We start from the raw sequence: 26,030 nt of genomic DNA on the forward strand, positions 1-26,030 counted from the left end.
AGGGAGAAGGAGAAAGAGGAGGTGGAGGCGGAGGAGGATGATGATGAAGGAATAGGAGGAGGAGACAGAGAAGGAGGAGACGTAGGAGAAGGTGGAGGGAAGATGAGGAGGAGGATGGAGTAGGAGAAGGAGGAGGGAGAAAGAGGAGGAGGGAGAAAGAGGAGCGAGAAGGAGGAGGAGGGAGAAAGAGGAGGGAGAAGGAGACGGAGGAGGAGGAGGAGGGAGAAGGAATAGATGGAGGGAGAAGGAGGAAGGAGGAGGAGGAGGGAGGAGGAAGGAGAAGGAGGAGGGAGAAGGAGGAAGGAGAAGGAGGAAGGAGAAGGAGAAGGAGGAGGAGGAGGAGAAGGTGGTTTGGAGAAGAGGAGGAAGGAGAAGGAGGAGGAGATAATGATAACGATAACAACAATAATATATTAATAATGATAGAAGAAGATGACACTACAGGAAGTCTTTCTCTCACTGTAACGCTGCCCCCTGCTGGCTGTCTGCCACTACAGGAAGTCTTTCTCTCACTGTAACGCTGCCCCCTGCTGGCTGTCTGCCACTACAGGAAGTCTTTCTCTCACTGTAACGCTGCCCCCTGCTGGCTGTCTGCCACTACAGGAAGTCTTTCTCTCACTGTAACGCTGCCCCCTGCTGGCTGTCTGCCACTACAGGAAGTCTTTCTCTCATTGTAACGCTGCCCCCTGCTGGCTGTCTGCCACTACAGGAAGTCTTTCTCTCACTGTAACGCTGCCCCCTGCTGGCTGTCTGCCACTACAGGAAGTCTTTCTCTGACTGTAACGCTGCCCCCTGCTGGCTGTCTGCCACTACAGGAAGTCTTTCTCTCACTGTAACGCTGCCCCCTGCTGGCTGTCTGCCACTACAGGAAGTCTTTCTCTCACTGTAACGCTGCCCCCTGCTGGCTGTCTGCCACTACAGGAAGTCTTTCTCTCACTGTAACGCTGCCCCCTGCTGGCTGTCTGCCACTACAGGAAGTCTTTCTCTGACTGTAACGCTGCCCCCTGCTGGCTGTCTGCCACTACAGGAAGTCTTTCTCTGACTGTAACGCTGCCCCCTGCTGGCTGTCTGCCACTACAGGAAGTCTTTCTCTCATTGTAACGCTGCCCCCTGCTGGCTGTCTGCCACTACAGGAAGTCTTTCTCTGACTGTAACGCTGCCCCCTGCTGGCTGTCTGCCACTACAGGAAGTCTTTCTCTGACTGTAACGCTGCCCCCTGCTGGCTGTCTGCCACTACAGGAAGTCTTTCTCTCATTGTAACGCTGCCCCCTGCTGGCTGTCTTTGGTGTAGCGGCTCCGTCTAGAGTTTATGATAGAAACACCAAAAGACTTAAGTTTTACACAAAACTTTTATTTAATCATTTCAATGAAAAAGTAACGTAACCCAGAGAAAGTTCATCATAAAAACAAGTGACGAGGGAACATGGTGACTGACGGATGGACGGAGACCAGATGCTCTGGAGCATAGACAAGGAGATCAGACGCTCTGGGACAGAGATGCGGAGACTAGATGTCTGGAACAGAGACTAGGTGCTCTAGAGTAGAGACGAGAAGACTAGACGTGTTGGAGGGACTGAGAGACGTGAAGGAATGTAACAGTGAGGAGGTGCATCTCGTTCCTGATTGTAATCTGTGACACACACACACACACACACACACACACACACACACACACACACACACACACACACACACACACACACACACACACACACACACACACACACACACACACACACACACACACACACACACACACACACACACACACACACACACACACACACACACACACACACACACACACACACACACACACACACACACACACACACACACACACACACACACACACACACCAAGGCACAGGAGTGGAGTGTTGGTCGTTGAAAGATTGAGTAGGAAAACACAGCCGCCACTGTAGCACCCGTAATGTTACATGTTGATGAAATACGTCAACAAAGCAACCGGAGACTTGACAGGTTGATGAAATACGTCAACAAAGCAACCGGAGACATGACAGGTTGATGAAATACAGTAATAGAGGCAACCGGAAACGGGAAACATTGTTTGTCTGGAGACGAAACTAAAGACTGTTGAGAAGCAGATCAGAGCGTCTGAACGTCCAAACTGACGGTTTGCTGGTAGATGAACATCTGAATCCTTCTGACCTCCACCTCCTCCTCCACCACCTGGAGCCCACACCAGGACCAGGATCACTGACACCCGTACCAGAGACCCCCTGCTGGGGATCTGGGCTCCAGTGATGCAGGTGGGGGCGCTGCGGGGCAGTCAGATTGTTCGGGGGTTGTACTCCGGCAACTTCTTCAGTTTGTCCTGTTCCTGCTGAGCGTCTTGTCTGGCAATCACCAGAGAGTGAGAGTACCCCATCACCACCTGCAACAGGGCAACAGGTCAATACACCTGATGGAGGTCAGACTGATGGAGGTCAGACTGATAGGAGGGTTAGACTGATAGGAGGGTTAGACCGATAGGAGGGTTAGACCGATAGGAGGGTTAGACCGATAGGAGGGTTAGACCGATAGGAGGGTTAGACTGATGGAGGTCAGACTGATGGAGGTCAGACTGATGGAGGTCAGACTGATAGGAGGGTTAGACTGATAGGAGGGTTAGACTGATGGAGGTCTGGACTGATGGTTTATTGACGTCAGAGGAAGTCGACACATCAACGGTCTGAACGAACTTCCTGCCCCAGAGTCCTGGTCTGCTGACCCACTAAACAGGTCCTGGAAGATGTAAAGCCACAAACCTGGAACCTCTACCTGGACCCGGAGCAGGAACACTGGAGCTGGGGAAGTGTGTGTGTGTGTGTGTGTGTGTGTGTGTGTGTGTGTGTGTGTGTGTGTGTGTGTGTGTGTGTGTGTGTGTGTGTGTGTGTGTGTGTGTGTGTGTGTGTGTGTGTGAGAGAGAGACAGACGGTTTGTGGGGAAGGGGAACATCCAATCTGATCACCTGCTCCACGTAGACTCCATCTAAGGTCTTGACTTCTTGTGCAGTGGTGGAAGATTTGGGTTTGTTGTCTCCGTATCCCTGAAGGACAAACCAGAGTCAGTGCAGGACAAACCAGAGTCGGTGCAGGAGGGAACAGGACTGGTTTCTCACCAGCTCTCCAAACGTCGGCGACGGGCCCCAACTGATCGTACTCTCATCTGCAGCGATGATAATGCTGCTCTTCCTGAAAAGACAGAGACAGACAGACACACAGAGACAGATACAGAGAGTCAGACAGACACACAGACACAGACAGACACACAGACACAGAGAGTCAGACAGACACAGAGACACAGACAGACACACAGACACAGAGAGTCAGACAGACACAGAGAGTCAGACAGACACACAGATACAGAGAGTCAGACAGACACACAGACACAGAGAGTCAGACAGACACAGAGAGTCAGACAGACACAGAGAGTCAGACACACAGACATAGACACAGAGACACAGACAGACACACAGACACAGACAGACACACAGACACAGAGACATAGACACAGAGACACAGACAGACACACAGACACAGAGAGTCAGACAGACACAGAGACACAGACAGACACACAGACACAGAGAGTCAGACAGACACACAGACACAGAGAGTCAGACAGACACAGAGAGTCAGACAGACACAGAGAGTCAGACACACAGACATAGACACAGAGAGTCAGACAGACACACAGACAGAGAGTCAGACAGACAGAGAGTCAGACAGACACAGAGAGTCAGACAGACACAGAGAGACAGATACAGAGAGACAGATACAGAGAGTCAGACAGACACACAGACAGACACAGAGTCAGACAGAGTCAGACAGACAGACAGACACAGAGAGTCAGACAGACACAGACACAGAGAGTCAGACAGACACAGACAGAGAGAGTCAGACAGACACACAGAGACAGATACACAGACACAGAGTCAGACAGACACACACAGACACAGAGAGTCAGACAGACACACAGAGAGTCAGACAGACACACAGAGAGTCAGACAGACACAGACACAGGGAGGGTGTGGTGTGGTGTGGTGTGGGAGGGTGTGGTGTGGTGTGGGAGGGTATGGTGGGGGAGGGGGGAGGGTGTGGTGTGGGAGGGTGTGGTGGGGGAGGGTATGGTGGGGGAGGGGGGAGGGTGTGGTGTGGTGTGGGAGGGTGTGGTGTGGGAGGGTGTGGTGTGGGAGGGTGTGGTGGGGGAGGGTATGGTGGGGGAGGGGGGAGGGTGTGGTGTGGTGTGGGAGGGTGTGGTGGGGGAGGGTGTGGTGTGGGAGGGTGTGGTGGGGGAGGGTGTGGTGGGGGAGGGTGTGGTGGGGGAGGGTATGGTGTGGTGTGGGAGGGTGTGGTGTGGTGGGGGAGGGTGTGGTGTGGTGTGGGAGGGTGTGGTGTGGTGGGGGAGGGTGTGGTGGGGTATGGTGGGGGAGGGTATGGTGGGGGAGGGGGGAGGGTGTGGTGTGGTGTGGGAGGGTGTGGTGGGGGAGGGTGTGGTGTGGGAGGGTGTGGTGGGGGAGGGTGTGGTGTGGTGGGGGAGGGTATGGTGGGGGAGGGTGTGGTGTGGTGGGGGAGGGTATGGTGGGGGAGGGTGTGGTGTGGTGGGGGAGGGTGTGGTGTGGTGGGGGAGGGTGTGGTGTGGTGGGGGAGGGTGTGGTGGGGGCGTGGATGGTGTGGTGGGGGAGGGTGTGGTGTGGTGTGGTGTGGATAGTGTGGTGGGGGTGTGGATAGTGTGGATGATGTGGTGGGGGTATGGAGGGCAGGGATGGTGTAGAGGGTCTGAGAGTACATTTCTTTTTTTCTTGGCCAAATCATTCAGCCCTACTCAGAACTCACCCAGGGCTTTTCCACCAACAAGAACCAGGTTCTAGGTCAGAGCCGGTTCTTAAATGAGCACCACCAAAGAACCGGTTCTTTTTCCACCGTTAGCAGAACCAGTAGAGCTACGTCATTGCGTCACTCCAAAACGTGATACGTCACTGATTTCACCAATTTGGCGCTGACAGGAGACGGACTGTCTTCATTGGTTTAGTCCGGGTCGCTCCATCTAGTTTGGTCTGAACCTCTGAAGCACCAAAGAGAAAGAAGACATTACGTCTCTTCGTCTCTCTATTGGTGTTTGTTCACGTCCGTCTTGCTCTAGTCCGGAGCCCCAGAGTGGACATAGAGGGGAATAATAACACGTGGATGAGTTTGGCTCTTATTTTTCACCATTCCAACATTCCATAGTGACTTTCTGCTCCTTTCACTTTATTTCTGGACGTGTCTGAATCAAAAGCTTCAACATGGAGGTAACATAGTGATACCTCCAGAGATAACTCCGCCCCCAGCTGATGACGCGTCAGGTCCCAGTCTGGCTCCTCTCTGGTCCAGCAACGAAGTGGAGCCAGCGGAGCACCAGTTTAGTCGCTGTTTGGCTTTGGTGGTGGAAAGACAAAGAACTGGTGCTAAGGCTGGCCCTGGACCAGAACTAGAACCTGGTTCTTTCCGGTGGAAAAGCCCCCCCAGTGCAGACTCAGTACTCACCCACAGGCCAGACTGCGGATCTTCCAGCCACACAGGTCCTGCACTGCTTTAGGATACATGGTGGATTCTCTGGAGGTGTTGGTGACTCCCCAGAAGAACAGCCCCCCTGTGTGACACAGTTAGAGTGACACAGGGACACAGGGACATAGTGACAGAGTGACAGAGTGACAGAGAGAATGAGAGTGAAACAGTGAGAGTGACAGAGTGAAACTCACCTGTCTCACTGACAGCGAAGGAACACTGGTACCCGGTGTAGATCTGTGCGGCTCCTCGTCCGGGGAAGTCGAACAGTTTGACCAGTCGAGGAACCATCTCATCTTTCTGCTCTGTGTGACCTAGACGCCCGTAACCCCCGAATCCCCAGCTGAACACCCGCTTCTGAGAGTCCAGGACCAGCTGCAACAACCAGACACCTTGTTAACACCCGAGTCCAGGACTCACCCACGCACAGTGTTTTCATGTGTTGGGGCGTGGCCGCTACGGCCAGGTGATCTGTCTGATGGGGCGTGGCCGCTACGGCCAGGTGATCGGTCTGATGGGGCGTGGCCGCTACGGCCAGGTGATCTGTCTGATGGGGCGTGGCCGCTACGGCCAGGTGATCTGTCTGATGGGGCGTGGCCGCTACGGCCAGGTGATCGGTCTGATGGGGCGTGGCCGCTACGGCCAGGTGATCTGTCTGATGGGGCGTGGCCGCTACGGCCAGGTGATCTGTCTGATGGGGCGTGGCCGCTACGGCCAGGTGATCTGTCTGATGGGGCGTGGCCGCTACGGCCAGGTGATCTGTCTGATGGGGCGTGGCCGCTACGGCCAGGTGATCTGTCTGATGGGGCGTGGCCGCTACGGCCAGGTGATCTGTCTGATGGGGCGTGGCCGCTACGGCCAGGTGATCGGTCTGATGGGGCGTGGCCGCTACGGCCAGGTGATCGGTCTGATGGGGCGTGGCCGCTACGGCCAGGTGATCTGTCTGATGGGGCGTGGCCGCTACGGCCAGGTGATCTGTCTGATGGGGCGTGGCCGCTACGGCCAGGTGATCGGTCTGATGGGGCGTGGCCGCTACGGCCAGGTGATCTGTCTGATGGGGCGTGGCCGCTACAGCCAGGTGATTGGTCTGATGGGGCGTGGCCGCTACAGCCAGGTGATTGGTCTGATGGGGCGTGGCCGCTACAGCCAGGTGATTGGGCCGTGCAGACGGAGAACCCTACCGTGTGGTTGGCTCCACAGGCCACGTCTCGGACCACCACGTTGGGAACAGGCGTGACCTGACCGTCCTTGGACTTCTCGATGAAGATGGCAACACGACGGGGGATGAGCTCACAGTCGAACTCGATGCGCTGGGCCCGTGCTATGAACTTCCCGTCACTGTTGTGGCCTGTAAAGATGAGAAATGAAATCAGTAGGTGTGGCTGCTGATTGGGCTGGGAGTGATCATCATCCAGAAGACGGCCATACCCAGCTGGCCGTACTCCGGGCAGCCAAAGGAGTACAGGTTTCCTTTACAGTCCACCACCATGCTGAACTCCGCCCCGCACGCCACCTTCACCAGCGGCTGGCCGTTGTAGGAGATCTACAGGAAGAAGACAATCAACACCACCACATTTTCATTAAAGACCAGGACATCTTAACTGGATCTACATACTGCCACTAAACCTGCACCATCACCATCATCATTAATATGAGGTGGAGTCTGAACTACAACAGATCAGCTGCAGTGGGCTGCTGATCTTTGTGGCGGAGCCCAGCAAGTGTGCAGATGTTTATCCTTAATATTAACCCTGGACCCTGAGGGGTTCTTGTCAGAGTTCTGCTGGGTCCAGGTACAGGTTCCTGCTGGATCACATCAGAGGGAGTGAGATCTCACCAGAGCTGGACTCAGAACTGCATCAGTCTGGGTCCCTTGGCCAAGTTGTCCCAGTTTGTTTTCACCAAAAGCATAGGCAGTGCCGTCCTCTGAGGAGACAGAAAGACACGCAAACATTGCCTTGAACACCATGAAGACCTAGAACACCATGAACACCACCATGAACACCTAGAACACCATGAACACCATGAAGACCTAGAACACCATGAACACCACCATGAACACCATGAAGACCTTGAACACCATGAAGACCTAGAACACCATGAACACCATGAAGAACTAGAACACCATGAACACCACCATGAACACCATGAAGACCTAGAACACCATGAACACCACCATGAACACCATGAACACCACCATGAACACCATGAAGAACTAGAACACCATGAACACCACCATGAACACCATGAAGACCTAGAACACCACCATGAACACCACCATTAACACCATGAAGACCTAGAACACCACCATGAACACCACCATTAACACCATGAAGACCTAGAACACCATGAACACAACGAACACCACCACGAACACCTAAAACACCACGAACACGACCATGTACACAATTGTACACCACAAACACCACCATGTACACCACGAACACCTAAAACACCACGAACACCTAAAACACCATTAACACCACCACAAACACTACCATGAACACCTTGAACACAACTAACACCACGAACACCTTGAACACCACAAACACTATCATGAACACCTTGAACACAACCAACACCACGAACACCTTGAACACCACAAACACTATCATGAACACCTTGAACACAACTAACACCACGAACAATACCATGAACACCTTGAACACAACTAACACCACGAACAATACCATGAACACCTTGAACAGCATGAACACCACAAACACTACCATGAACACCTTGAACACCTAAAACAACTCAAGGGTGAGAACAAATTGGGTTCGATCAACCTTCAACATCAACACCATGAAGACTTTGAACATCATAAACAACCATTAACACCACCTTGAAAACCATTAACAATATGAACACCACAATGAACACCATAAGCACCTTGAACACCGCCATGAACACATTGAACACCACCATGAACACTTTGAACACCACAGTGAAGATCTTGGCCACCTTGAGCGCCACCTTTAACATCATGAACACCACCATGAACCCCTTGAACACCACCTTTAACACCATGACCACCATCAAGACCTTGAACATCACCTTGAACACCATGAATACCACCACGAAGGCCTTTAACACCATGAACACCACCATGAAGACCTTTAACACCACCTTGAAAACTATGAACACCACCATTAACACCTTTACCACCATGATCACATTGACCACGATGAACACCACCGTGTAGACATTGAACACCACCATGAGCGCTACCATGAAGACCTTGACCACTTTGAACACCACCATGAAGACCTAGAACACCATGAACACCACCATGAACACCATGAAGACCTAGAACATCATGAACACCATTAACACCACCATGAACATGATGAGCACCACTATGAAGACATTGAACATCATCATGAACACCATGAGCACCATGAACACCACCATGAACACATTGAACACACTGACCACCACCATGAACACATTGAACAACTTGAACACCTGGAACACCACAATGAACACATTGAACACCATGGGCACCATTTAACACCTTGAACACCACCATGAACATCATCATGAACACCACCATGAACACACCGAACACCACCATGAACACATTGAACACCACTATGAAGACATTGAACACCACCATGAACACACTGAACACCACCATGAACACCACCATGAACACATTGAACACACTGAACACCACCATGAACACATTGAACACACCGACCACCACCATGAAAACCGACATGAACACATTGAACACACTGAACACCACCATGAACACATTGAACACACCGACCACCACCATGAACACCGACATGAACACATTGAACACACTGAACACCACCATGAACACATTGAACACACCGACCACCACCATGAACACATTGAACACACCAACCACCACCATGAACACACTGAACACCACCATGAACACATTGAACACACCGACCACCACGAACACCACAATGAACACATTGAACACACCGACCACCACCATGAACACCGACATGAACACATTGAACACACTGAACACCACCATGAACACATTGAACACACCGACCACCACCATGAACACCGACATGAACACATTGAACACACTGAACACCACCATGAACACATTGAACACACCGACCACCACCATGAACACATTGAACACACCAACCACCACCATGAACACACTGAACACCACCATGAACACATTGAACACACCGACCACCACGAACACCACAATGAACACATTGAACACACCGACCACCACCATGAACACCGACATGAACACATTGAACACACTGAACACCACCATGAACACATTGAACACACCGACCACCACCATGAACACCGACATGAACACATTGAACACACTGAACACCACCATGAACACATTGAACACACCGACCACCACCATGAACACATTGAACACACTGAACACCACCATGAACACATTGAACACCACCATGAACACATTGAACACCACCATGAACACATTGAACACCACCATGAACACATTGAACACCACCATGAACACACTGAACACCACCATGAAAACACTGAACACAATGAACACACTGAACATCACCATGAACTAGGGCTGAACGATTAATTGCATTTGCGATAAAATCACGATATGATAAAACGGGATTTTCTAATCACAAGGGCTGCGATTTGACTGCTCACCTGACGACATGCGAGTCCTGCGCATGTCATCTGCCCACATATACGTCGTGAGCGAGCAGAGCAGCAGTATTACTGCTTATTAACATAATTCGAAACGGCAGGTGGAAATAACTCAGGCCATAGCGGAGTTCATAGCGAAAGATATGATGCTCATTGCAGGGATCTCTTTAAGGACTGTCCGACCAACTGGGGCTGGTAAAAGTCTTCCTCGGGCAAATGAATCATCTGCCGACCTTGCCCAAACGGGCTAGTGGTTTTTAAGGATGGGGCCGATCTGGTCCAGATCGGGTTCTGATACCAATGTAGCTCACTGATCATTGATTTGTGAGCCATGATCCTGGTCTGATCCATGATCCTGGTCTGCTTCATGGTGCTGAAATGATCCCCAGTGTTTCCCTGCTGCTGCTCTGCTCGCTGGCTGCAAACTGTGGACTGGATTTCCTGAAGGGAGGCGGGTCTCAATGAGACCAGAAGGAATGAGGCAGGAAATCCATTCCACATTTTGCAGCCAGCGAGTAGGCTAGGGAAGTAGCACTGTGCTAGCCAACTTTTCATGGCAACATGTTGCTGATTGGACGTATTTTATACTCAAAACACCACAAAGCAACACAGCAACATGATGTTAGCAAAGCAACGCAGCAACAAAGCCGTAGTCCAGCAGGGCGGCGCTCTGCAGCCAGACCTCAGTGTTTTCAGCCTCCAGCTCTGGGAGGAGAACAGCTCTGACATCAGAACAATGAGCAGCAGCTCCTCCAGGCTGTCAGCAGGCGATTCACACCTCCGTGAAGCTGCGTCCTACTCCACACTAAACTCCCTGGAAATAGTCCCAATGGTTGGAGCTGCGTTAGAGCTGGAAACATTGTGTTGCTGCTGCCTTGCTCAAGAGTTTCTCCAGGGATTAATAAAGTCATTCTGAGCTTTTAAAGAATCACATATTAAATCGCAATATTGAGGAAAGAAATCGCAATTAGATTATTTTCCAAAATCGGCCCTGCCATGAACACCGCCACTACCACCTTGAACACCACCATGGACACCTTGCACACCATGACCACCACCTGGGACACCACCATGGACACCTTGAACACTACCATGGACACCTTGAACACCACAATGGACACCATGAACACCACCATGGACACCTTGAACACCACCATGGACACCTTGCACACCATGAATACCACCATGGACACCATGAACACCAACATAAACACCTTGAACACCACCATGGACACCTTGCACACCATGAACACCACCTTGAACACCATGAACACCACCTTGAACACCATCTTGGACACCTTGAACACCACCATGGACACCTTGAACACCACCATTGACACCTTGCACACCATGAACACCACCATGGACACCATGAACACTACCATGGACACCATGAACACTACCATGGACACCTTGCACACCATGAACACAACCTTGAACACCACCATGGACACCTTGAACACCACCATGGACACCTTGAACACCACCATGGACACCTTGAACACCACCATGGACACCTTGCACACCATGAACACCACCATGGACACCTTGAACACCACCATGGACACCTTGAACACCACCATGGACACCTTGAACACCACCTACCTGTCAGTGCCACCGTGTGATTCCGTCCACAGGCAGCAGAAACCACCACCTGGTCTCCCAGAACCTCGATCAGCTTCGGAGCCTCCAGACGTTTGGTGTCACCATGACCCAGCTGACCTTTATCGTTCCGACCTGAGAGACCAGGAGAGACTAGGAGTCAGATCTGAACACACAATCTGACACACACACTCTTCGTCACTCACCCCAGCTCCACAGCCGGCCTTCAGCGGTCATGAGCAGACTGTGAGCGGCGCAGGGACCCGACACCACACAGCTGACCTGGACCTCGTTCAGACCCCCGTACCGGTGGGGACCCCACAGATTCTGGCCCAGGTGACGGAACGCCGCTGCGTGCGTGTACACACACACACACACACACACACACACACACACACACACACACACACACACACACACACACACACACACACACACACACACACACACACACACACACACACACACACACACACACACACACACACACACACACACACACACACACACACACACACACACACACACACACACACACACACACACACACACACACACAGTCACATTTTAATCATGTAGCCTCGCTACTGTGTGAGCCCCGCTGCTTGTTAGCATGTAGCATGTAGCACACATCACTTACGCGATGGCCATGAATGTGGTGATGTTACTCTGAAACTCAGAGCCGTCAGCTCCTGTCGTTAACGCCTCCATTAATACCAGACCAACATGGCGGCTCGGACACAAACCTTCTCTTTCATTACTGAAACAGTTCAGAGAAATGTCTTTCTGAAAACATTTGTCAGCAACCAAACTTTCTTCTTGCTCTTTGGGGAGTATTCTTTAGCCTGAGCCTTTATTTGCTGAGGTCTAGTGTTTTTCATGTGCCTTGAACTCTGTTCACACCAATGAACCGCATCAAATAACTAGTTTGTACGATGGAGCGAGGGCCTGACCTAAAGGATAAAGCCCAACATGCTCTGATGCTGTTACAGTGAGTCTCATCTTATTACGAGTTCAACTATCATAGTCACAACCTAAAGGGCAATGAATAGTAAGCATTTCTGTGACTTTACTCATCAGACTTGATATTTTATATGAGATCGTTTAAGATTCATCCATTTAGTGTTTTACCTTTACTTAATGTTTGTCTTAAAGGACTGCTGTGTACTATCTGCATTGCTCATCACCTCTAAGACCAGGAGGCATCAGGATGTGGAGTGACATCCTGCTGATTGACATCAAGTCTGAGCAGTAGGTTTAATATCTGCCAGATTATGGTCCTCCAGGTTTAATATCTGCCAGATTATGGTCCTCCAGGTTTAATATCTGCCAGATTATGGTCCTCCAGGTTTAATATCTGCCAGATTATCGTCCTCCAGGTTTAATATCTGCCAGATTATAGTCCTCCAGGTTTAATATCTGCCAGATTATAGTCCTTCAGGTTTAATATCTGCCAGATTATAGTCCTTCAGGTTTAATATCTGCCAGATTATCGTCCTCCAGGTTTAATATCTGCCAGATTATCGTCCTCCAGGTTTAATATCTGCCAGATTATAGTCCTCCAGGTTTAATATCTGACTCTCTATACTAACTCCTCATACTGTGACCATACTCTCTAACTCCTCATACGGTGACCAGCCTTTCTACTAACTCCTCATACTCTGACCATACTCTCTATACTAACTCCTCATACTGACTGTACTCTCTATACTAACTCCTCATACTCTGACCATACTCTCTATACCAACTCCTCATACTTGGACCATACTCTCTATACTAACTCCTCATACTGACTGTACTCTCTACTAACTCCTAATACTATGACCGTACTCTCTACTAACCATACCGTGACCGTACTCTTTACTCTCTCCTCATACTGTGACCATACTCTCTATACTAACCCCTTACACTGTGACCGTACTCTCAACTACTCATACTGTGACCATACTCTTTACTAACTACTCATACTGTGACCAGACTCTCTATACCAACTCCTTACACTCTGACCATACTCTCCAACTCCTCATACTCTGAACATACTCTCACCGTAATCTCTACTAACCATACTGTGACCGTACTCTTTACTCTCTCCTCATATAGTGACCATACTCTCTACACTAACTCCTCATACTGTGACGTACTCTCTACCAACTCCTCATACTGTAACCGTACTCTTTACTCTCTACTCATACTCTGACCGTACTCTTTCCTCTCTACTCATACTGCGACCATACTCTTTACTCATACTGCGACCAGACTCTCTATACTAACCCCTTACACTGTGACCGTACTCTTGACTACTCATACTGTGACCACTCTCTGTACTAACTACTCATACTCTGACCATACTCTCTTAAGTACTCAGCAGCTGCATCGTAACCTCTCCTGGTTGACTACTTTGGTGTTTTTTAATCTCATAAGTTAACAGATCAGGCTTAGCAGTCCGTTTCACCACTAACTCATTCCAAAGCTGTTGTGGCAGACGTTAGGTTGTTTGACACGTTTCTGACTCGTTATGTAAGATGTGACATCATGAACACTACAGGAGTAATTAAAGGCCAATGAGGAAACTAAATATGAGCCGTTTGAAGAAAAACTACCTTGTTGTTTAGGCACCTCCTTTCTTCCAATCAAATCCCAGTTTGTTGCTCCGAAAACCAGCAGTTGCCCTTTGACCTTTGGGCACTCCAGTTTCTATGGAAGAGACAAATAAAAAGTCAAGCGACATTGTTTCCCTCCACAGGAACCATTGGAATCTGTTCAAACCCACGATTTTCTCCCGGACGTCGTCGGCCACGGTGACTGGCTGCTGGCCGGACTTGGCAGCTGGTTTTCCAGGTTTCTTGTTGTTCTCCTGCTCGAAGTCAAACTCATCATCACTACTGAAGTCCCTTTCTTTCCTTTTGCCACTGGTCCTCCTCTTCTTCATCCCTCCGTTCCCCGAGACGTCGGTCACCTTCTTACGTGGCATCTTACGTTACGTTCCTCTAGCAGAACCCACAGGGAAAAATGAAAACATGCAGGATCCAGTTTTAGATGTTGACGTCCATCTCTGATATGTTGTCAAAACCTTTCTGGATGAAATTCCTCATTAAATTTTATTTTGGCGGGACATCCCCGGTTTGTTGACGTCTCAGCGTCACAGAAACTCCCGAAGATTCCCCAGACTTTGTGTCACAAGATCCCGTTTGTCCACTGGATCTCTCCACATCTGGATTCTCTCTGGAAAAACCTTCAGCCACCAGTTTCACTACATTCAGATTTTCTCCAGGCTTCAAGACTCTTTCTTTGTCAAAGTATGGAGGTTTTTCTCCCTCTATCGGTCAAATGTTGATATTCTAGCTGGAGCTGCCAACACACCATCTTTGATATCCCACAATCCCTTGGGGCAGGTTTGCCAAGATGCCGTCATTCAGGAAACATCAACAGTTTGATGGTTTGTCTGGAAACTTCTGGACTTTGGTGTGATCCGGTGTCATCCCAGATAAACGATTCCCAGTTAGACGTAGTGTTGTCACGATACCAACATTTTGGTATCGATACCGATACCACCATGTAGTTCGATACTTTTCCAAATAAAAAAAGAACACAAAATATGTCATTAGGTCCAGTCTGTCTTAAGTGGGACCAATGTCTTTAAATGGTATGTTACTATGCAGTAATCTTTATAGCATTAAATGGCTAAAATAAGATATTTTTATATTATTTATAATACTAATATTTATAATAGCTTACATTGTTTTCCAGAGCTACCTTTTCATGGGTATATAAGTTACTAGCTGTGGTTCTTTGAACTCCTTCTGCAGGTCTGGGTGTTTGTCCTTCAGGAGTTTAGCAGGTTAGTAGGTTAGTAGTGTAGCAGATTAGTAGTGTAGCAGGTTAGTAGTGTTTCCTCTCTGGACCAGACGTGTTCTCTAACACTGTTTACACAGTGGAGCTTCAGTGTCATGGAGACACCGTGCTCTTTTGTTTTGAAGACAAAGTTCTTCATATAGTACTTCTGGCACCTGTTTCTACAAGTTACAGCCTTGTGGATCTCCCTCCCTCCCTCCCTCCCCCTCTCTCTCTCTCTCTCTCACGGGTCGTTTGAGTCAGTTACACATGCGCACTCTCACAAGGAAGCAAACGCCATGTCATTTACGCATGCGCGTCCAGTATTCTTTTCAAAGAACAAGTTCGTTTGGGAGAAGATTGTTTTGACTTTTATTTTGAAGTTGTGCAGGTCGAGTATGAAGCGCCTATTCAGTTATGGATCTCGGGTCGGAGCGCGGGAGAAACCGGAGAGCAAACATTTTTTTATGAAAAGAAAAGAAAGCGGAGCGCTGCTTTCTGCACTTTCTATTGTCCCAAACATCCAAAAGAAGTGAGGAAGAGGAGCAACAGTGACGCCTCCCCCTCAGAGAGACTGACCACTCTCCTCGCTGCAGATAACAGTGACGCTCCGCAGCCACCAACATTTAAAAAACAACGCTAGACGACATAGCTCCTCAAAAAATGAAACTCATCAACCCGCCAGCTTAAACAACGCTCCCGTAGATTAGAAAGAACTTGGCGTTCAACAAAAACAGAGCTAGATTATATAGCCTGGAAGGATAGCTTCAAAACTTATAAGAAAGCTCTGAGTAGAAGTAGAACTAATTACTACTCATCCTTAATAGAGGAAAACAAAAACAACCCTCGGTTTCTTTTCAGTACTGTAGCCAAACTGACCAAGAACCAAAATAGTGTTGAGCCCACCATTCCTATCTATATCTAGATGTATCTATCTATATGTAGTGAGGACTTCATGAAGTTCTTTCAAAATAAAATGACAAGGCTTAGGGATAACATCCATCGAACCCTACCGTCCGTTAGCCCCATAACAGAGGAACTGGTTAAACCTAACAGTCATCTGGAATGCTTTCAGCAAATACAACTAGTCCAACTAAACTCCCTTATTTCTTCTGCTAAACCAACTACTAGCCTGTTGGACCCAATTCCTACTAGAATTCTGAAAGAGGCACTGCCACTAATCAATAATTCTATACTGGCAATTATTAACCAGTCTCTATCAATAGGCTATGTGCCCCAATCCTTTAAACTAGCAGTTATTAAACCTCTCATTAAGAAGCCAAACTTAGACACAAGCCTTCTCTCAAACTACAGGCCCATCTCCAACCTTCCTTTCCTGTCAAAGGTTCTGGAGCAAGTAGTGGCTAAACAACTCCAGGATTATCTGCAGGAGAATAATCTGTTAGAGGACCTTCAGTCCAGCTTCAGAATGAACCACAGTACAGAGACTGCTCTGCTAAAAGTTACTAATGACCTTCTAACGGCCTCAGATAGAGCTCTTCTATCTGCTTTACTTCTTCTGGACCTTAGTACTGCATTTGATACTGTCCATCATAATATACTTTTAAGGAGATTAGAAGATGCCGTCGGCATTAAAAACTTAGCCTTAAACTGGTTTAAATCATATTTATCTGACCGCTTTCAATTTGTTCATGTAAATAACAAATCTTCAATACATGAAGGGGTCCTGTGTGGAGTACCACAAGGCTCCGTCCTCGGACCCAGATTGTTTAATCTCTAGATGTTACCACTCGGAAATATAATTAGGAAACACAGCATTAACTTTCATTGTTATGCAGATGATACTCAGCTATATTTATCAGTTAAAGCCAATCAGGCCGACCAACTTGTTAAACTAGAGTCCTGCCTCAGGGACGTTAAGTCCTGGATGTCTATCAACTTCTTAATGCTCAACACATCCAAGACTGAGGTTCTAATCCTAGGTCCTAAAAAGCTCAGGGATTACTTTTCAGACAGTCTGATTACCTTAGATAATATTACCTTAACCTCTAACAGTGATATTAGGAACCTGGGTGTTATTTCTGATCAGGATCTGTCCTTTATGTCCCATGTTAAACATGTCTCCAGGACAGCCTTCTTCCATCTAAGGAATATTGCAAAAATGAGAAACTTCTTGTCCTTCAAAGATGCAGAACAAATGCTTCCTGCCTTTGTGACTTGAAGATGAGATGATTGTAACTCCCTAATGTCAGGATGTCCAAACTCCTCTGTTAGGATCTTCCAGCTAGAGCAGAACGCTGCTGCAGGTTTACTAACCAGAACTGGAAGAAGAGAGCACATCTCCCCAGTCTTAGCATCCTTACACTGGCTTCACATCAAATCTAGAATAGAATTCAACATCCTTCTGATCACATCTAAAACTCTTCATCACCAGGCTCCGTCCTATATGGAGAAACTTCTAGAAGGGTCTCACCCTCCACGAGCCCTTGGCTCTGAGGATGCAGGACTGTTGGTAATCCCTAAAGTCCTTCAAAGTAAAAGAGGAGGCAGGAGTTTCAGCCATATGGCTCCTTTACTCTGGAATCAACTAGCAGCCTCGGTCCGAAGGGCCCACACCATTAGTTTATTTAAGAGGAGACATATCATGCTTTTAAATCCTTCCTTTTTACATCTAAATCATACAGTTGTGGTCTATATAAAGCGGAACTGCAATGCTTGGGTCTGAATTCCTCATTATTAGAGCTCCACAGGCCCCTTTTCTACCCCTTTTCTGATGTGCTTCTGAGAGCAACTCGTTTTGGGGCGGTCTCTTCATACCCCTCCTCCTCTCCAGGTTGCAGAGGTGACACTCGGTTCAACTCCACCCTGTTCGGCCATCTTTGTAGTTTGATAGAACAGATACAATTATCTAGCGGCGCAGAAACTTTATATTCACACATTATTTACAAAATGTCAACAAGGGAAGATTTGTCCATCCAGCCATACATGTTGGAGCCAGAGTCGGACCCGGCGGAGCCAAATGACCATGATGCACCTACAGAACAACGTCTTCATATGGATGTAACGCAATGGTGTGTTACTATATTTACACTAACTTCTCCATCCATGCCCACTACTACAATACTGCCTGTATTACAACGACTATTTAACACAGAAGTTACATTCTAATCTAAAACGAGCACACAGCGCTAACATATGAAGACGGTGCAACTGCTAATGCTAACAAAACAATGACAGGGACGTCTTATCATCACACTTTTTAGCGTTATATACAGCTTACCGAAGTGCTCTGTTCGTCGTCTCCATAGATAGAAGGAACTGACCGCTCAATCAGACCAAGTCTTTCGGCAAATCCTTCTTTATACTGGCGGAGGTTGTTGAAGCAGTCGTCCTTAAAGTGATTCGCGCACACAAAAATGACCTTACCCACAGATGTGGGTACATTTCTGTGAAAAATAAAACTCAACCAGGCACTTGGAAAAGGTTCTGATGCTGGGAGACGGTGTAACGAAGCTTGTGGGTTACTACATCCAACAACCGAACATTTCCACTTATCCTCTCGTAACTTCGGTTGGACTACAAAATCGCAGCGAGAAACAAAAATGGCGGATTGCTCGAAGTGTTGATGTCCTAATTTGGCAGTTCCGCTGAGAATACTGTGACGTCATTGTTCAAAAAACGTAATAGAGAATAGAAAAATCGAAACCGATCGCAAAATATGACCAAAACAGAATATAAAGATATCAACGGAGCACCTGAAGAGAGTACTTTGAACTTTTCTGTACTTCTAAACACTCTAAATATACAACAACATGCATTTAAGGGCTAAAAAAGTGGATTTAGCATGATATGTCCCCTTTAAAGAAAAATGTGCAATTAGTTAATTATTTTAACCGATTGACAGCACAAATATAAATTTATATTTCTAATTTACATTATATATATTTTTCATAAATCTAGTATATGTCCATATATTTAGTATTAAATGGATTTGTTTCTCTTTACCTTTTTTTGTAATGTAAACAAATTGATCAAGTGCATACATAAATCTGTAGGAATTAATTGATGAAAAGACCAGTTGGAAGCTGCATATAAATATTCTGAAGTCAAAATTAGCAAATAATATTGGCATAATCTGTAAAATCCGATCAGTATTGCATCTAAATTCACTCAACTTATTATACAACGCCGTCATTCTTCCATATCTGACTTATTGTCTGCAACTAATATATTGCTAATTATAAAAGTGAACCAACGGAGAGGAGCTTCACAGCGCAGCCCCCTGCTGCAGGCGGGGAGATGGTCGTTGCTGAGCTACTTTATGCATTTTCATAAAACATATTTTTAATCCAACATCGGGACCCAGCATTTTTTTTATTCTCCCGCCGCGATTTATAACTAATGATGAGCCACTTCTTCCAAAGGAACTATGTGTCTTTATGTTTAAAAACTGGTCCTGTCAATCAATAAAAAAAGTAACTCTAAAACTAATAAATTGCAGTTTTCTGTAATTAATTGCGAATAATCGCATTGTTTTTCTACTGAAGACTGAAGCTTGTAATGGAGACTTATTGTGAGAAAACCACAGAATTAATGTTGACTCAGCACACAGAGACTATATTTAAATTGAAAGACTATTTCTATAACGTCCTTTTAGCTCTGGGTGAAACTGTTTCTCTCAAAGATCAGCAAAATAATAAAAACATAAATTAATAAACATCTAACATCAGTCTGGGTTTGTTACAGTGCAGCTCCTCCACTTTGACAATTTAAATATTTCTAGAAACAAAGTTGTAAACTTATTACATGAACTAAGTGGCACACACACACACACACACACACACACACACACACACACACACACACACACACACACACACACACACACACACACACACACACACACACACACACACACACACACACACACACACACACACACACACACACACACACACACACACACACACACACACACACACACACACACACACACACACACACACACACACACAGGGAAAGAGGATAAATTAATATTTTAGCAGTATTTCCTCCAGCTTTAGCAGTTTGGTGGCTCCTGGTCAGCCAACATGGCAACCTGCTGTTTTGCTGCAGAATTACTTCTGTGGTAGTTAAATTCGACTTTTCAAAGTAAAGCTTTCTGCATTAGTATTATTCCACTGGGTATTATTAGTGATGGGTCTGACGACACTAAAACCTCGGCGCATGCGCCAAGCAAACAAGGCGAAACCCCGTGTCGGTGCGCGTATGACTAAGAAAAACCACGTGACCGATACAGTTCCTGTGTGGTTGGTTGTGAACGCACCAAATTGTATTTATAAACAGAAAATGTTTGGACACGGTTGTGGGTTTTGTTGAATGGAGATAGTTTGTGTTGTTTGCTTTTCATTGGTTTTTGGCTCGTCAGCGAATACCATGGATAAACCAAGGAAGAGGAAGTTTTCTCCCGTTCATCTTGATCTTATCACGGAGAATAAGGTCAATTATTATTCTATTCTCGTTTCCACTATTGATCATTTTTCAAATTTCTTTCTAAAGAATATTGAATTAGTTTAGAAGGATGAACTTTTATTTCTATTGTAGGTTTTGCTCCCCAGGAGCCGTCTTAGGGAGCACTTCCACAATGCTGAGGCATTATCATGCCCGGCATGAGAAGGAAGATCCAGTTAACACTCCCGAGATCAGCCCTGGTGTTTCCAGTAAGCAGGCGATTGATGAGGCTGTAGTGAAAATGATCATTACAGACGGTCAGCCGCTTAGCCTTGTGGAAGACGAGGGGTTCCGAGAGCTGCTCCAACCCCTCGAGCCCTCATATGTACTGCCCAGCAGAAAGGTACGTGAAGCAAACTGATGAATGGGTCATATACATGTTAACAAAGATAATGCACGTTATGTGCCTTCGTTCATTCATCTACTCCACTTGTGTGGTTATTTTTAGACTATCAAGACCATGATTAGCCAGAGGTATGAGGAGTAAAAGGAGCAAGTTAAGAAAGAGCTGCAGAGTGCAGCTGCAGTCAGCTCTAACAGCTGACATGTGGACGTCCATGAACATGGAGGCTCACCTGGCTGGGACATGTCACTATGTCCACAGTGAGGACCATACACTGTGGACATCAATGTTGGGAGTGCAACACTTCACTCAGCAGCACACTTCTGAAAATTTGGCCCAACCAAAAAAACAAAACTTGATGGAGGAGTGGGCGAAAGCAGAGAAAGTGACGTCTGGTCACAGATGCGGCTGCAAACATGATTGTCAGGAAGCTCCAAATCACACACACAATTTGCATAGCACATTCTCTAAACTTAACAGTACCAAAATCATGTGACCAAATTGAGACACACTGATATCCGAAATAAAACACGGCAATAAATAAATAATAATAAAACCAGTACTACAGCCAAAGAGAAGCTGCCACAAGTCCAACTACAGATGGGAGGACCAGTGAAGAAATGAATGAATGAGGTGTCAACTCGTTGGAACAGCACGTATTTAATGCTGGAACGCACGGCAGAACAGGAGGAGTCTGTGTTGGTATCCTTAGCCTCTTTAAAAAGTGATAGACCTCAGCAAACTGCAGATTGGTGTCGTTCCGATACCAATTTTGTGTCCCGATACCCAGTTGCATAGTATGGGCCGACACCGATACTTGCTGATACCGATACTTGCCTATACCGCAGTGTTTAAAAAAGATGTGGCCTGTTTTTCTTCCAGTTCTTAAGAACTGCATCCTCACTTGGTTGTATGAATCATTGGTATCATGGCTTCATCTGGCTGCTTAAACCTTTGTGAAACAGGAACAAAACACCAACACAGTAAATGTAGGACAACTTCTTTATTCCCTACCTGGTATGGGTGAAACTGAAAAAAGAATCTAAACCTGAGTTTTAGCTCACAAATGGCCAAAAATAGTGCAATATCCATGTACCGGTAAATACATGTAAAACATTAGTGCAACCCCAGTTAAATTTAGCGAGCAGTGAGCAGTAACAGGCTCTGTAGCCTCCATCAGTCTCTGCAGGAGGGAACAGAGACCGTGAAAGAATCTTTCCACTTTGGGAGCCGGAATAAAAACTTTGAGGATACAGTGGATCAGAACACTGGTGTCGTGGAAACGGACCCCCTAAAAGTGAAGAAAGTTTTGCGGATACACTGGAATTCGTTGTCGTGGAAACGGGGCCATAGATATGAGGCTTTCCTTGGCATGCTCTGAATACGTCACCATATCTGGATCAGGAGTCAGGGCAGCAGTCAGTGAGAGTCGGGAGAGAGAAAAACACGGCGCTGCGTATCGACGAGTTAATAGTTCGTACCTGCCGATACCAATACCAGCTTTTAGTGTGGTATCGGCCCCCCCTCCCAATACTGGTATCGGCACAACACTACTACAGATGATTACAAAATCATAGCGGAGACACTCCGTGTGCTTGCTCCATTTAATCAAGCGACAGTGAAGCTGCATGAGGAAAAAAAAGAGTGTCTGGATCAAAAGTAATCCTAATGCTTAAAATGTTGCATCACTCACTGCAACGCAATGCATTAACTGTAACCACAGAATCCACGATTACTGTGGTGGAAAACCTGAATAGAAGACTGCTAGAAACTCTGTGCAACCTGGAGTCATTAAGTGTAATGACAATACCAACACTGCTGGACCCTCGGTTCAAGACCATGGCATTCTTAAGCGCACCAATAGCCAACGGTGAAAAGACTAAATTCGGAGAGTGCGGCAGGAGTGACAAACGCTGTACCGACACAAATGGAAGCTGCCCAAGCTGGACCTTCAACTCAACCATCTGCTCCCAGTTCAGGTATGTCATGATTATTGATTGTGTTTATTTATATTTTAATGTTCATGCAAATCACTCCATGTGATAATGAATTAGTAAACCAGATGCTTTTTTTTTTTTTCTTCCTTCAGATGACAACCTGTGGCACCAGCTGGACATGGACGTGATGGAGCACAAGGCCAATCCAAATGTGACAATCGAAGCCATTATCCAGGTACAAAGATATCTCTCTGAGCCAAACACACCAAGATTACAGGATCCACTACAATACTGGAAAATGCAAAGACTAAATTACCCTACCTTATACAAACTTGCAATGAAATGTCTGTGTACACCATCCTCATCAGTGCCCTGGGAAAGGGTGTTCTCAAAAGCGGGAGAAATGAAACGGCGCCATCGCCTTGGCCCAACGATGTTAAAGCAGCTGATGTTTCTAAATAAAAACGTGTGAATGAACCTGTTCTGTCTGTTTTTACTCTTGATTGAAGTTGCCTGCAATGGCTTTTTAAATCCAGGAGATGTCGCCATTTAGCAACAGTGTGGACAGTTTGGGAAATGTGGCATACAGCCAATGAGGCGTCATCTGCCCATCACTAGGTATTATGCTGCGCTGTAGTCACGGTGCTGCGCCCAGAGACACGTAGGGGAGGTGAAAAAACAAAGGAAGTAAACAAACCTGTGTTAATTACGTTAAAAAAAAATGTCAAAGAGTTAAATGTTTCAGATAAATGAATGCGTTATCTTTGACAGCACTAGTAAAAATACATTACTACTTACCCTAGGACACTGAACTGTTACAAATAATTCACTTATTATAATAAGGCGTCTAAATGGGAATCGTCTATCTGGGATGGCACTGATGGATTTGGAGAAACTGCATGTTGAAATGAGTGGAAATGGTGTAGTTTGGCTTGATTCTCTGGGCAGAAGCTCTCCTTTAAGGGAGGGAGAGGTTAACGATTCTGAGCTGGAGGAAGGGTCGCTTTGTGAGAAACGTCCCTCATGTTCTGGATTCTTTCTACAATCACAACAAGCAGAGGTTCAACTGAAACTTCGTCAAACTGCTAAAGAACTGTGTTCAACACACACACACACACACACACACACACACACACACACACACACACACACACACACACACACACACACACACACACACACACACACACGTCTGCTTGAGAAACGTTATAGAAAGTAGTTTCCCGGTCAATTTAGTAGCCTTGCTTCGTTTACCTACAACCTTTCACGGAGTTTGTTTAGTCGTCACCTGTGCAGGTGAACTGGTGACGTCACTGGGAGTTTGGGGGGTTTTGAGGCGCTGACGGCGGCAGCTAGCCGTTAGCCTCATCAAGCTCTTTGTTCGCGGTTAGCCGGCTAGCCGCGGTGCTAACGGATCAACTTCTCTATGAAGTGTCCCAACAAGCAGCCGGACGAACTTCCATCCCTCCAACCACACCCCGGGTGGCAGGCAGCTCCGGCCCCGGGTAGGAGGCTCCGGCTCCGGGGGGAATGTTGCGAAAAGCCCCTGAAGTGGATCCGTGAAGCTAACGCTGCCCCGCGCCAAGATGCTAACGCTCAATGAAAACACGACGCTCCGGACGGCGGTGCCGCGAGACGAGCTGCTCTCTACACCTTCTCTGGACTTGAAGTGGCTCCGTTTGAACCGACCAGCAATGTGTGTGGTTGGTTTGTAGGTGTGAATAAACGACTTACCGGTGATTTCCTGCTCCGTCCTCCGTCCGTCTCCGCTTTGATTGATTTGAACAAAAGATGCAGCGGCGCCGCTGCTGACAAACCACGTGCTTCATTTAGTATTCAACCCGGAAGTAGCTCCGGCAGGCGGCGCAGGACATGAAAACAACACTTCTCATCACTTTCCATCACTTCTCACCACTTTCCATCACTTCTCACCACTTTCCATCACTTCTCACTTCTCACCACTTTCCATCACTTCTCACTTCTCACCACTTTCCATCACTTATCACTTCTCACCACGTTCCATCACTTCTCACTTCTCACTTCTCACCACGTTCCATCACTTCTCACTTCTCACTTCTCACCACGTTCCATCACTTCTCACTTCTCACTTCTCACCACGTTCCATCACTTCTCACCACTTTCCATCACTTCTCACCACTTTCCATCACTTCTCACCACTTTCCATCACTTCTCACCACGTTCCATCACTTCTCACCACTTTCCATCACTTCTCACTTCTCACCACGTTCCATCACTTCTCACCACGTTCCATCACTTCTCACTTCTCACCACGTTCCATCACTTCTCACCACTTTCCATCACTTCTCACCACTTTCCATCACTTCTCACTTCTCACCACGTTCCATCACTTCTCACTTCTCACCACTTTCCATCACTTCTCACTTCTCACCACGTTCCATCACTTCTCACCACTTTCCATCACTTCTCACCACTTTCCATCACTTCTCACTTCTCACCACGTTCCATCACTTCTCACTTCTCACCACTTTCCATCACTTATCACTTCTCACCACGTTCCATCACTTCTCACCACTTTCCATCACTTCTCACCACTTTCCATCACTTCTCACCACGTTCCATCACTTCTCACCACTTTCCATCACTTCTCACTTCTCACCACGTT

General features: G+C 47.2%; 1 protein-coding gene across 1 annotated transcript; it reads right to left on the reverse strand.

Moving 5' to 3' along the window:
• Nucleotides 1-1,335: 1,335 nt before the first annotated feature.
• On the reverse strand, nucleotides 1,336-25,235 carry rcc2 (regulator of chromosome condensation 2). Its single transcript, XM_080468720.1, has 13 exons — nucleotides 25,121-25,235; nucleotides 14,574-14,790; nucleotides 14,404-14,497; nucleotides 12,010-12,153; nucleotides 11,807-11,938; nucleotides 7,386-7,474; nucleotides 6,977-7,091; nucleotides 6,730-6,896; nucleotides 5,743-5,923; nucleotides 5,528-5,633; nucleotides 3,124-3,196; nucleotides 2,974-3,051; nucleotides 1,336-2,397 (listed from the first exon to the last, which is right to left on the reverse strand). The coding sequence occupies exons 2-13, from the start codon at nucleotides 14,772-14,774 to the stop codon at nucleotides 2,293-2,295; spliced, it is 1,485 nt and encodes a 494-aa protein (XP_080324846.1). The 5' UTR covers nucleotides 14,775-14,790; nucleotides 25,121-25,235; the 3' UTR covers nucleotides 1,336-2,292.
• Nucleotides 25,236-26,030: the final 795 nt, after the last annotated feature.

Source organism: Lipophrys pholis (assembly GCF_963383615.2).
Source record: "Lipophrys pholis genome assembly, chromosome: 8".
Taxonomy (NCBI): domain Eukaryota; kingdom Metazoa; phylum Chordata; class Actinopteri; order Blenniiformes; family Blenniidae; genus Lipophrys; species Lipophrys pholis.

Excerpts from the sequence above, each read along its gene's own strand:
- rcc2 (XM_080468720.1), bottom strand. The coding sequence starts at position 14,774 with ATGCCACGTAAGAAGGTGACCGACGTCTCGGGGAACGGAGGGATGAAG. Across the intron at positions 5,634-5,742 it reads CTTCGCTGTCAGTGAGACAG|GGGGGCTGTTCTTCTGGGGA; the intron begins GTGAGTTTCACT and ends TGTGTCACACAG. Across the intron at positions 3,197-5,527 it reads ATCCGCAGTCTGGCCTGTGG|GAAGAGCAGCATTATCATCG; the intron begins GTGAGTACTGAG and ends CTGTCTTTTCAG.